The sequence below is a fragment of the Lacerta agilis genome, chromosome 12, assembly GCF_009819535.1.
Source record: "Lacerta agilis isolate rLacAgi1 chromosome 12, rLacAgi1.pri, whole genome shotgun sequence".
NCBI lineage: Eukaryota > Metazoa > Chordata > Lepidosauria > Squamata > Lacertidae > Lacerta > Lacerta agilis.
Window position 1 is genome coordinate 41693892 of NC_046323.1, and position 13832 is coordinate 41707723.

Below are 13832 nucleotides of genomic sequence, written 5' to 3' on the forward strand. Positions count from 1 at the left end.
ATATAGCTGAACAAATGGGTGCCTCTGCTCACACATTTGCTTAACTCGCCTTGATGCATTGGCTCAGGGCTCCTCAAACTTGGCCCTCCAGATGTTTTGAGACTACACTTCCCATCATCCCTGACCACTGGTCCTGCTAGCTAGGGATCGTGGGAGTTGTAGGCCAGAAACATCTGGAGGGCCGAGTTTGAGGAAGCCTGCATTGGCTCCTGAGCCTGATTTTCCTCACCCCAAATATTATTATTATTTTTTAAAGGAAGTCTCATTGTTTGCTTTCTCCTCTTCCTCTCGCTTTTTTGTGTATATAGTTTCAGACCACTTAATCAGAGATGGAAGAGTACTTCTGCCAACGAAAGGGCACTGCAGTACAAAACTGGAGATCGCATCCATGGATTCACAGTAAACCAGGTACTTGTCTGGTCTTCCTGGTCGCTCGGGGCTCTCTGGCTCTCTTCTCCCAAGAAATTTGGGGTGCATTTGGTCTGATCTGACGGTTAAAAAAAAAAAAGAAAGCTTGAAAACTCTGGAAGGCCTTTCTGCATCAGCTCCTCCGCGGAGGAACATACATGCTGCATTTTGCAGCTGATTCTGGGGGCACAATGAGTCAGTTTATAAACAGCTAAAAGCATAAGGAGAGCCCTGCTGGGTCAGACTAAAAGGTCCATCTAATCCAGCCTTCTGTTCTCACAGTGGCCAGCTAGGTGCCCTTAGCAAGCCCACAAAAATAAATAGTGTGCATTCTGCTCAGCAACTGGGATTCAGAGGCAGCCTTCCTCTGCTAGTCAGGGTAATGTGTAACCATGGATCACCCCATTCTCCATATATTTATCTAATCTCCTTTTAAAGCTGGCGGCCATGACTGCATTTTGCGGTAGCAAATTCCTTAGTTGCACTATGTGAAAGAAGCACATCCGCTTTTCTGTCCCGAATCTCCTACCATACGGCTGCTTTGGGCGATAACCAATGCTGGTGCTGCTCAGAGTAGGACACGCTGAAAACAATGGAGAGGCTGCATAACTCCGTTGATTTCAGTGTGCCTGCTCTTGAGAATGACTAGCATTGGGTATCACCTATAGGAGGGATAGCTCAATCCCTCAGTGGAGCATGAGACGCTTCATCTTGAGGTTCTGGGTTCAAGCGCCACGTTGGATGAAAGGTTCCTGCATTGCAGGGGGTTGGACTAGATCAGGGGTCCCCAAACTAAGGCCCGGGGCCCGGATGCGGCCCAATCGCCTTCTAAATCCGGCCCGCAGACGGTCGGGAATCAGCGTGTTTTTACATGAGTAGAATGTGTCCTTTTATTTAAAATGCATCTCTGGGTTATTTGTGGGGCATAGGAATTCGTTCGTTGTTTTTCCCCCAAAATATAGTCTGGCCCCCCACAAGGTCTGAGGGACAGTGGACCATCCCCCTGCTGAAAAAGTTTGCTGACCCCTGGACTACATGACCCTCATGGTCCCTACATGTATTTTATTCTGTGAATCCAGGCTCTAATATTATGAGAGGGAGAATAAATTATCTGTATCCACGATCTACACACCGTGCGTTATTTCATACGCCTCTTATCTAATGTCCAATCCCTCTTTTTTCCTTTTCTTGTTTTTTTGCTTGGTGCTTAACTGCCTGCCTGCATTCCCTAAGAATTGTGCGCAGGCAACTTGGTAGACAGTGGTAGCTTGTGCTCACTAAAGAGGCCCCCAAGCTTTGCCTTTGCCTTTATTTATTTGTGCATTGTTCAACTTCTGAGATCATTGTTAGTGTGCGTCAAATAGCTTAACGATAATAAAAACGATTGTGGCCATTTGTATTAACCGAAATATACGTGTGTGTGTGTGTGTGCTTGCTTGCCCACCGCAGGTGACAGCTGTGCCCGAGTTATTCTTAACTACTGTCAACCTGAGCCATGATCAGACGGGAGCCAAGTATTTGCATGTGGCAAGAGAGGATTCCAACAATCTCTTCAGGTAGGTGTGTTGGGATCAGGGTTCGACAAGTCTCACTAGGGATGGGGATAGAGTCGTGACTTTACGGGAGTGCCGTTTAGGGCTTGCGGGTATGTTCTGAGACCATCCCAGGTGCATCGGAGGGCCCTCTTGCCATCAATTTGTGTGGAAGGTCCCTGGAAGGTCAGAGGTCAGTATAAGAATTCTGAGTTTCTTAAGGTGCCACTAAGAATGCAGCTCCCACAAAAAGGAGGGGAAATCTGGGGTCCGGCATTATAGAAATAACCAATTATTTTTATGTGTACGGTGATGTTTTACTTCCGTATTCTAACCTCTTCCAACGCTTTCCTGGTCACCTTACAGTGTTCAATTCCGTACCACTCCATTGGACAGTACAGGCGTCCCCCATATCCTTGAACACACTGTGCTTTGTGGTTCGCAGAAGTATCCCGTCCGAGATCCTTTCTTCAAAATGCTAAACAGGTCACTCTCCACGTTCATGAATGCCTTTACAGGTGAGCAAACGGGAACAAGCAGCCTCTTGCGTTTCCCCCGTGCAAACGGCAGTTTACTCATACGATGAAATCCATGGTTCCTGTCGCTCCTTCCAATTCCAAACTCGAGTGGAGAGTGCCGGCAGGACTGTAGCCAAACCCAAGGCTGCCGAGAAATGAGAGGGGGAGGTAAATGCATGCTTGGGGCGGTGTGTGTGTGATTGCACGAGAACAAAAATAAAGAAAAGAAAGCTAAGAGGGTAAAAAAGCCACAAAATCTTCAAATCAGGACTGAGCATGCTCTGCAGATATTGAATGTATAGTTACAGTTGGAAAATAACACGGGAGGGAGGGGGAAGAATGAAGGGCCTTGTTTGGAATGTTCCTGGTATATTAAACTCCCTTTAGGCAGGAGGAAATGCAACAACATTTTATTGCAGGCCTCAGCTGCATGTCAGTTGCTGTAGAACTGGTTTAGATATGTGGAAGGAGCCTTATGCGACTTACTGAGAGACCCAGCGCTTTCCTTAAGCAGCGATTGGAGTTCTGCATGTTGCGTTGAGACCTTGGAAAAATGCAAACTGCAGCCCCATTTTGATGCATAGCCCATTTGGGGTGTCGGCAAGGCAGCCCCTGCACCCAAGATCCCCATCGATACATGCTTCTTGTCTGTTTACTGATGGAAAGAAAACTGACTTGGGAAAAGGAGACGAGAGCGCAGTGCCGGGAAGCTTCTGCAAAACTTAACGTCTGGCTCAGATCTGGGGACGATTGCTGCCCTTGATAATGTCCAAAAAAAAGTATAAAGAACTCAGCCATGACAATCCCTGAAACGAGATGGAGAGACTAATGGGATATAAACCCAAACTCAACTAAACTCAAATCCAAAAAATATGGGGTGAGAGCCCCTAAATAGCTATGTGACGAGTTAAACAAGCATATATATAACTTATAAATCAAACGGAAAACCCCAACGAGATGCCAGCTCTTTTCTCGTTTCACTGGATGTACAGTGGTGCCCCGCTAGACGAATTCCTCGCTAGACGAAAAACTCGCTAGACGAAGGCATTCGTCTAGCGGAAGGCTTCCCCGCAAGACGAATTTGTCTATGGGGCTGCCTCACAAGACGATTCCCCCCCCCCCCGTATCGCGAAAACCGCGGTTTGCATTGCCGCTTCGCTAGACGAAAAACCTGCTAGACGAAAAAACTTGTAGAACGAATTATTTTCGTCTAGCGGGGCACCACTGTAGTCTGTTTCCTCAGAGGGAAATTAATTCTAGAGACTATAGGAAATGAAAAAGGCTTTCAAGGCTGCAACAACATAAAGGACTCAAGAGCAGTAGGGGGAATTCCTCCCAAGCTGTTTAATATAAATTAAACTCAGGTTAGCTAACCTAAACAGTGTGAGAAAAAAACCTAACAAAACTCATTAATTTGAAAAGATGAAGCCACACAGGCTCCTACAACTAGCTTCTACAGATACATGATCAAGACTGCTACTTGATAATGTGCCCGCCCTCTTTGGTTCAAGGGTGGGGCAAAATATATCGTTTGCAGGCAGAAGCTTCTAGGTTTAACCCTTGACGCCTGCAGTTAAAAGAGTCTCTGGGGGCAGAGCTGGGGATCGTGAAGAGCCCCTCCCAGTCGTTGCAGATGGTAGTGGAGTGAATGGAGGAAGGCTACAATTCTGTGTAAGGCAGCTGTGGATGTAGATAGCCATGGAATCATGTGGTCTTGGGGAGCGAGTTACAAAAAACACCCTGCCTCCCTGATCTGCTAACTATAATACCTGAGAGGAGCTCTGTTTATAAACAAGATGAGCAAGACTATTGGAGCAATAGCCTCACCATCTCCTGTCCATCCTGGGAGCGTGAATCCAGTGGATCTAAAGCCTTGGATTGGAACACACACCCTTCTCAGAATTGCAACAGAGGAGGGGGATACAGCAGCAATCCTTGAGAGCCAGTGTGGTGTAGTGGTTAAGAGCGGTAGACTCGTAATCTGGGGAACCGGGTTCGTGTCTCCGCTCCTCCACATGCAGCTGCTGGGTGACCTTGGGCTAGTCACACTTCTCTGAAGTCTCTCAGCCCCACTCACCTCACAGAGTGTTTGTTGTGGGGGAGGAAGGGAAAGGAGAATGTTAGCCGCTTTGAGACTCCTTCGGGTAGTGAAAAGCGGGATATCAAATCCAAACTCTTCTTCTTCTTCTTCTTCTAGGAAGGGGCTTCAGAGGAGAGGCCTCCCTCCTGGAAAGGGAAAACTACGGAATTCCATTGTCACTGGGACACCTTCATTAAATCCTTGACATTTATTTTGTTACCTTTTCCCCACAGCTAGCGACTATACTCTCTACCCGTTTTCCACCCAAAATCCCAAAGATTTTCAGAACCTTCTGTCTGTATACCTGGACGCCGTGTTTTTCCCTAGTTTGAGACATCTCGACTTCTGGTAAGACTTTCATGTTTTGGGCACATATACACACATGTGGTGGTGCTGCCCGAAGGAGTGTTGACCCCTCTGTGTTGTGTGTCTTCATCTTGCACAGGCAGGAAGGCTGGAGATTAGAACATGAGAATCCAGCAGACCCTGAGACGCCCTTAGTCTTCAAAGGAGTTGTCTTCAATGAGATGAAGGGAGCATTTGTAAGTTCCTTTTTCAAAATCGTTTTATTTTAAGAATGTAAGAAGAGTCCTGCTGGATCAGGCCAAAGGCCCATCTAAGTCCAGCATCTTGTACTGTCAGTGGCCAACCTGATGTTTATGGAAGCCCACACACTAGACCTGAGTACAAGAGCACACTCTCTACTTCTGATTCCCAGCAGCAGCCATTCATAGTTAAGCTCTCCTAAGCATGTTTTGGCATTATGTATATACAGACTGGCTTATCCACACCTCCCTTTGTTCTGCTGCTTCCATCACCCTCCTGGGAAAAAACCAAACTGCTCTTTAGTGCTCAATCAGAGCTAACAGGAATTTGGGTTTTCCCCAGATTGTCATTTGTTCTGATGTATCACTAAAGAGCTGGTTTTCCATTAGAAAGGAGTGGGGCAAGGGGAAATCTCCTTGGACCCATGCTTAGAAAGTGTGTGTCAAGCGGGAAATGGCCAGGACATGTGCTTTCTAGGCACAGCACATGCAGAAGTATGGATGAGCCCTGTATAATACACACACACACACACACAGAGAGAGAGAGAGAGAGAGAGCACATTATATATATATAGTACATTTTACAATTTTTATGTGCTGTAAGAGTGGCTGGGGAATAAATAAAAAATCATCATCATTGTCATCATGTCCAATTGAGCTATTGGCTGTATTTGTCGTAAGCCAGTGTTTCTAGCTAACCATGGTTTATTGTGAAACAAGCAGTAGATTAGTGCACACAGCTCCATCAGTCTGGCTTTGCTTCTCCCTGGCATGAGCTGGGGAAACAAACCAAGAATCCACAGTTTACATCATGGGATGCTGGAGCCCCTCCTAAATCTACACTTCAGGTAATATCAGTTGTCCTTTCTCATGTCGGAGGAGTAACGCAGGAATGATCAGGTATCGTGTACCAGCATGGTGCTTCTCCGCAACAAACCATGATAAGCCAGCAACACTCGTCACAATGTTTCAGTGCGTTCACAGTCCTTTCCTATCAATCTATATATTTTTCCACAATTTAATGTTGAAATGGGGAAGCTTCTTCAGCTTGAGGGCCACTGTCCCTCCTGGGAAACTTGCTGAGGGCCACATGCAACTCTTAACTCCACCCTGAGTCTTGGTTAAGAACGGGGTTGGACTAGATGACCCTCAGGAACCCATTCAACTCTACAGTTTTGTGATTCCTTCCACTGTTTTCCTGTCTTCTGGGGATTATTGGGTTCTCCAGGAAAACTGGCTATTACCCTGAAGTAGCAGTGGTCGTTGCAGGTGAGTTTTGCTGAAGCTTTTTTACTCCTACCTAAACGATTTCTTTTAAGACAGACAACGAGAGAGTATTCTCCCAGCACCTTCAGAACAAGATTCTCCCCGACCACACGTACGCAGTTGTGTCCGGCGGCGACCCGCTGAAGATCCCCGATCTTTCCTGGGAACAGCTGAAGCAATTCCACGCAACACATTACCACCCTAGTAATGCAAGGTGAGAAGGGTGCGCCTGAAAGGGAAAGGAGTGCTTTGTAATAATCCCGGGTGTCCCCAACACAGCTCTCAGTTGGGGGAGCCAAGACATCAGTCAGTCCTAGCTGGGTGTGTGAGGTGTGTGTGTGTTTCATTTCCTGTGCGAATGACCCAGGGAGTTTTAAGGGTTACCCCAGGTGGGGCTCAGCAAAGTTGTTCTGCCATGTTGGATTCTGGCTAAGGCTGACTAGACCAAAGCTGCCTTCCTCTGATGAGACACTCAGTTTATCACTTTCTAAGAGTGCTTCATTGTGGCCGGAGAAAAAAATGAGCCATTTTTAAAATAAGGTACATGTTTCTGTCCAAACACATGTCCAAACTTCCTATCTCTGTGCCTCTATTGAGGGAGCTCTTTTTGGCACAACGATGCGCCGTTCACTTTCTAGCCTATTTTTCTTAGTATTCTAGACTGCTCCAAGAATGCAAAAATCACTGGTTTTCAGTAGTTTCTCAGCCTTTCGACTAAGATTAAGCGTAGAAATAATTGCTTTTCGCTTAGGAGCGATGCTGAGGTATACTGCTCCGTGAATTGTCGTTTTAGGATTAATGATGTGTATCATTAGCATTGGTAAAGTATAAATCAGAAGTGAAAGATCTGCAGAATAACAGCATCGTAGAATTGTAGAGTTGGAGGGGACCCCCAAGGGTCATCTAGTCCAACCCCCTGCAAGGCAGGAATCTCAACTAGATCTTACGTGGCAGGTGGTCCTCCAACCTCTCTGAGTCAGAGATGGGCCTTTGGGCTCGACCAGTTGAAGACTACTGGTCTAAAACATGGGAAATAAATCTTGCGACATTTGTATGTGCAAATGGGAGTCTATAATAATAATTTAAAAAATTCCAGGTTCTTCACTTATGGTAACTTCCCAATGGAACAACACTTGGAACAGATCCACAAGGATGCCCTGAGTAAATTCCAGAAAATTGAGCTGGACACTGCTGTCCCAACACAACAGCTCTGGGATAAGCCTGTGAGTATGTCATTGACAATAAGATTTCTGCTCTGGATTTCCATAGGTGACTCTTGAGACCCACATGGAAACTGCTTTATCCATTGTTGTTTCCCACAGAACACTTTCCAGCCTAAATGTTTAGCAGGGATGACCGTAACAGCCGCAGTCAAGTGTGGCATCTGGTTTTCTTGTGAATAGTTCCTGATTGAGGAAAGATGAAAATCTGCCTAGCTTTTTCATCTCCTCCCACCGTAATGATGTGGCTTTTCTGGTACATTTTGAATGTGGAAAAATTTCTAGGAAACGTTTAGTCGCAGTTCAGTTTTTTTACATGCCATATTTCCCACAAATGCACAGGAATGCACCTTAAAAAACAACAACCAACAGCATAATAACAACACAAGAAAAAGAGAAAATATCTAGGGTTGTGCAGCCTTGGTTCTGAACTAGATCAAGGGCTTTGTACAGTGTTTTAATTTAGGTTTTAAGCACCAGTGAGGTATGCATAGGGGAGGGAGTTGCACAGTATGGGCCCCACTGCAGAGAAGGCCCTGTCTCTATTTCTTTTGTTGTTGTTCAGTCGTTCAGTCATGTCCGACAATTCGTGACCCCATGGACCAGAGCATGCCAGGCACGCCTATCCTTCACTGCCTCTCGCAGTTTGGCCAAACTCATGTTAGTAGCTTCGAGAACACTGTCCAACCATCTCATCCTCTGTCGTCCCCTTCTCCTTGTGCCCTCCATCTTTCCCAACACCAGGGTCTTTTCTAGGGAGTCTTCTCATGAGGTGGCCAAAGTACTGGAGCCTCAACTTCAGGATCTGTCCCTCTAGTGAGCACTCAGGGCTGATTTCTTTAAGAATGGATAGGTTTGATCTTCTTGCAGTTCATGGGACTCTCAAGAGTCTCCTCCAGCACCATAATTCAAAAGCATCAATTCTTCGGCGATCAGCCTATTTCTTTTAGCTGCCTGTTTTACCTTGGGTGGAAGAGGCTGGGTTCATGGGCCTTACACCGAGTCACACCATTGGTCCACGTAGCTCAGAATTGTCCACACTGTTTGGCAGCAACTCTTCAGTGCTTCAGGCCGGAGCCTGAAGATGCCTGTCTGGTTGACTGAACCTCCGACCTTCTGCATGCAGTGCAAATGCTCCAAAAGACTGCTATCTCTCAGTGAAGCAGGTCTGGGAAAAGACCTTTGCCTGAGACTTTGGGGATCCACAGCCAGTCGTGCCTCGACTGTGCTGGGTGATTCTCAGCTTGTACAGTTGGAGGCAGTCGTGCTTCTGAATACCTGGAAACCCCAGGAGGGGAGGGTGCTCTTCTGCCCAGGTACTGCTCCTTGGGTTTCCCACAGGCACCTGGTTGACCAATGTAAGAACAGGATGCTGGACTAATAATAATTTATTACGTATACCCCGCCCATCTGGCTGGGTTTCCCCAGCCACTCTGGGCGGCTCCCAACAGAATATTAAAAACACGATAAAGCATCAAACGTTAAAAACTTCCCGATACAGGGCTGCCTTCAGATGGCTTCTAAAAGTCAGGCAGTTGTTTATTTCCTTGACATCTAATGGGAGGGCGTTCCACAGGGCGGGTGCCACTACCAAGAAGGCCCTCTGCCTGGTTCCCTGTAACTTGACTTCTCGCAGTGAGGGAACCGCCTGAAGGCCCTCGGAGCTGGACCTCAGTGTCTGGGCTGAACGATGGGGGTGGAGACGCTCCTTCAGCAATACTGGGCTGAGGCCTGATCCAGCAGGCTCTTCTTACATCCGATGGGCCGATAGTCTGATTCAGTGTAAGGGTGCACATGCTCAGCTACAGTATCTCACCTCTCAGGCATCCCTTGCCTTTGGGCTTAACTCTGGCGCTTTCATATATTGGAGGCAGAGAGAGAAAGAGGGCTGCATTCCCCTGCCTTCTCAAATCATCGGTTTCTCTTTTGCAGAGGGAACACCATGTGACCTGTGGGACTGATTCGCTTGCTGCAGACTCCAAGAAGCAGACGATGGTCAGCGTCAGCTACCTCCTAGCAGAGTACGTGGAACGGGAAATGGATGAGTTTCAAACAGCTGGCCATTCCCTGCTGTACAGGGAACCCTGAAATGCATTGCATTGGGCTCCCATCATCTCTGCCTTCTCCAGTTGTGCTAAGTGCATATTGACCCCAGCCACCAAAAGCATAAAATGGCTAGTTTGGTGTTCCTGGCTCCCCACCCCCCATACTTTCTTTTCAGCAAGGCTTAGCTGAGAAAGGGGTGCAGTGGTTGTTGTTGTTTTTCAGAGGGCTAACTTGCATTTATTTATTACATTATGAAGCAGTCTGCCCATCTCCCAAAAGCTTAGGGCAGTGTCCTTTGTCTCCCAACAGCAATCCTGCCAGGTAGTTAAGGCTCGGTGAGGGGCAGTGTGGTGTAGTGGTTAAGAGCGGTAGGCTCGTAATCTGGGGAACCGGGTTTGCGTCTCCGCTCCTCCGCATGCAGCTGCTGGGTGACCTTGGGCTAGTCTCACTTCTTTGAAGTCTCTCAGCCCCACTCACCTCACAGAGTGTTTGTTGTGGGGGAGGAAGGGAAAGGAGAAGGTTAGCCGCTTTGAGACTCCTTCAGGTAGTGACAAAGTGGGATATTGAATCCAAATTCCTCTTCCTCTTCCTCTTCTTCTTCTTCTTCTTCAGTATATGACTGATAGAAAGTCACTAGGCTTCATGTTTGAGTAGTGATATGGAGTTGTCACCAGGGGGCGCTGCTGTCTTTTGCCATGTTGTCAGTCCTCTGACAGATAAAATCCATGAAGGTTACATCCCTGCAGTTATATGATGAGCTGGGATTACACATTTGCAGAATATGGCTGAACAGAGTTGCCATACGTCCGGAGTTTTCTGGACATAGCCGGTATTCAGCCCCCTTAAGCAGTGTCTGGGCAGAAATCGCCCATGCCGGTAGTGTAGATTTTGGTGATTTTTTTTTTCTTTCACAAACAACTTTGGGCAAAAAAAGAAAATAAAAGCTATAGGCTTGTGGCACCATTGCCCCTTTCCCACCCTCATAATGTTTCGTGAATCCACAGCTAACTCAGCACTGGACACAGTGGAATTACCAGTAGAATCCTTAGCAATTAGCATCTTAGAAGGTTCAAAGTGATTCACATGTGTTACTTTGTTATAAAACTTAACACAGCCTGATAAGGTAGGTCAGTCAGCCTTCTGTTGGGGAGGAGTGAAGTGGCTCCTGAGCCAGCTGATTATTTCAGGAGTCACGAAAGGGCAAATTATTTGGCCATTTTCTTTATTGATTCTGTATTTTTATGACAACAAACGTGAGACATAATCTATAGAGATTCCTGTCTATAATCCACAGCTACTAAGAATGTTTCCGGAACCTATAAAAATGTCGCAGAAGAATCTCTCCCATTTTTTGCGTTCTTTTGCCGGAATATCTTGACCAGCCTTGTGTAACTCTGCACCTGGATTCAGGTTTTGGTTTGGTCTTAACTGCTGTCGTCGTCCTTTATATGCTGAATCCCACAGTACTATTGTAAACTTTTTCTCTTTTTAGCATTACAGATAATTTCGAATCCTTCACACTGAACTTGTTATCTTCGCTGTTGGTTGGTGGCCCCAATTCCCCCTTTTATAAAGCTTTAATCGAGGCTGGTCTGGGTTCAGATTTTTCGCCAGATGTTGGGTAAGTGCCTGGGCCACATGCAGCGCTGTAGGACTTCGCCCCACAGCTTTAGTTCCATTTGTCGTTTTTTAATTAGATTTCTCAGGCTAGGCATTTAAAATAGCGGCAAAGCACGCTTCGCTCTTTATTTCACTCCCCGCCCCAAATCCACCCAACCATTTTATGTACTGCTTAACACTGTGACTTCTAAGTGACATAAAATAAGGTTGCAATAAGCCAATGCGATGTTATGATCAGAGTGTCGGACTAGGATCCAGAAGACCTGGGTTCAAAATCCCCACTCATGCCACAAAGCTTACAGAGTGACTTTGGGCCAGTCACACTAGGCTGACACAAATGAAATATTTCACACTGCTGTTCCCTGATTTGACTTTGAGGGGCAGAAAATAGTTCAGGGCAAGACCAGCCAAGTAGTTGAAAACGCACAACTGCAGGTGACTCTCAATTTGGGGTTACGTTCCGGGAGGGAGAGCGTGCAAAGCCAGAATCACGTATAGTCAAAACCTTGGGTTCAGTGCCGGATGGGGCTGCCAAAGTCTTTTCCCAGATGCCCACTCCCCACCCCCCTTTTAAAATTTTTAAAACATTTTTACCAAGTGCATAAAGCTGAATGCACACAAGTTAAATGTGTGTAAGTTGCAAATTACCTGTACTGTAATTTCATGGATGAAATCTCCTGGGAAATTGGATCAGGACCCACACCTTCTCGGGATTCCTGGTTGACCGGATCTCGGATCGTGAAATGTCTGGACTTCCCTCTTCTAACTAGTGCTAAATGCACTAAAAGCATTCTGGCTTCCTGAAATTTTTGAACTAGTCTTCATAGCTTTATGTTATTGCTTCCTTCTGGTGAATGCGCTGTTCGCCTGTGTTTCTACCCTTGCTGTTTGCCTTCATTCACCTTGTCTGGCCTCTGCTGTCCTTCTGCCGCTGGGACAAATTTAATGCAGCGTGCCACTTCTTTCCCACTTGCCCTTCCCTTCATGGGACACAACTCTTTCAAAACTCAGCTGCCCAAGAGCGAAAGGCAGAAGTGGGGGATCTCAGTCCCTAGGGACAAAATGTGGATCTTCCAGGCCTTTCCGTGTGGTCCATGGGACTCTGCAAGCCACACCCCTTGGTAGTCCTGCTGTTCACCTTCTGTGGGTACTTTTGCCTGGCTGGGACACATGCCTCAACTGCGACGGTGCCTCTTCCTTGGCTGGATGGAGAGAATAAGTGTGTCTATCTTTGTACGAACCTATCTAGTGCACAGCTGGTACGTCACCTTCATAATAATAATAATAATAATAATAATAATAATAATAATAATTTATTTGTACCCCGCCCATCTGGCTGGGTCTCCCCAGCCACTCTGGGTGGCTTCCACCAAACATTAAAATACATTTAAAATATCACAGTTTAAAAACTTCCCTAAACAGGGCTGCCTTCAGGTATTTTCTGAATGTCAGGTAGTTGTTTATTCCCTTGACTTCTGATGGGAGGGCGTTCCACAGGGCGGGCGCCACTACCGAGAAGGCCCTACCGAGAAGGCCCTAAATGTGACTCTCTACAAAGTTAAATTCACATTTATTGCCTCAACCACTTTCTCAGGTTCCACCCATAACTGTCTCGTGGCCCCAAGGAAGCTGCAGTTGAAAGGATGTGGCCCTTGAATTGCAAGATGTCTCCCCACTCCTGCCATGAGCAGTCAAGACATTTTGTTTCTTTGTTTTCTGGGTTCTGCAGGTTTAACGGCTCCACGAGAGAGGCTTATTTCAGCGTTGGCCTTCAAGGGATCGCCGAAGAGAACATTGAGACTGTGAAGCAAATTATTTCCAGGACTATTGATGAAGTTATTGAGTAAGTAACAGCTGTGTGGGGTTGTTTTGTATTTGTATTGTTTTGTAGTGGCTGGGGAGTGTGTGAGTCTTTCCTTCTGCCTGTTTTTTTCTTGTTTTCATGGGAGTGGAAGTCTCTCTCTTCCGCGTGTGCTTTAAGAGCAATATTAACTGTCCGCTTGCTTGCTTGCTTGTTTTCTCCCAAGGAATGGGTTTGAGGAAGAAAGGATTGAAGCACTGCTTCACAAGATTGAAATCCAGATGAAGCATCAGTCAACTAGCTTTGGACTTGCTTTGACCTCAGTAAGTGCCGTTTCCCCAGTGATGGGTCTGTAGCTTGCTTCTTCTCGAGTTACAGCATTTCTTAACAATACCCTGTTGATACGTTGGCCACATTCTTGTGTAATGGGGTAGGGAAAGGGTTGATCACAAGTGTAAGGTCCTCGGTTAGTTGCTCATGAGTAAGCAGGCAAAACTCCCGAGTTTTCCTTTAGTAATTTTATTGTGCACACTATGTACAGTACAGAGCTAACAAGTTCATGTCTGTATCAAACGTCAGCAGAATCCGGGAATGGCCCCTTCCAGTTCTGACCCCAGCAAAAGAGTTTCGGTATACGAAAACCCCGCCTTCCATCCTTTCGTTTCACCCTTCGACGCCTTTGGGGAGATGGAAATTGCGTGCCTCCTTCATCACCCCTTGGGCTAGGGGAGTGCAGGGTCTCTCCGGCATCCCCAGAGCCTCGACCCTCCGTCCCCTGAAACCCATGCCCCTCCCC

General features: G+C 46.6%; 1 protein-coding gene across 1 annotated transcript in view; it reads left to right on the forward strand.

Annotated features, from left to right (window-relative positions):
- Nucleotides 1-318: 318 nt before the first annotated feature.
- The window catches only part of PITRM1 (pitrilysin metallopeptidase 1), a 31474-nt gene continuing 17960 nt past the window's right edge, over nucleotides 319-13832 (forward strand). Inside the window, exons 1-11 of the mRNA XM_033165266.1 lie at nucleotides 319-408; nucleotides 1858-1964; nucleotides 2307-2458; nucleotides 4772-4886; nucleotides 4984-5080; nucleotides 6403-6563; nucleotides 7446-7572; nucleotides 9502-9590; nucleotides 11108-11236; nucleotides 12965-13078; nucleotides 13263-13359. Coding sequence (XP_033021157.1) covers nucleotides 2416-2458; nucleotides 4772-4886; nucleotides 4984-5080; nucleotides 6403-6563; nucleotides 7446-7572; nucleotides 9502-9590; nucleotides 11108-11236; nucleotides 12965-13078; nucleotides 13263-13359 — 972 coding nt within the window. The 5' untranslated portion in view covers nucleotides 319-408; nucleotides 1858-1964; nucleotides 2307-2415. The remainder of the gene's footprint in view (nucleotides 409-1857; nucleotides 1965-2306; nucleotides 2459-4771; nucleotides 4887-4983; nucleotides 5081-6402; nucleotides 6564-7445; nucleotides 7573-9501; nucleotides 9591-11107; nucleotides 11237-12964; nucleotides 13079-13262; nucleotides 13360-13832) is intronic.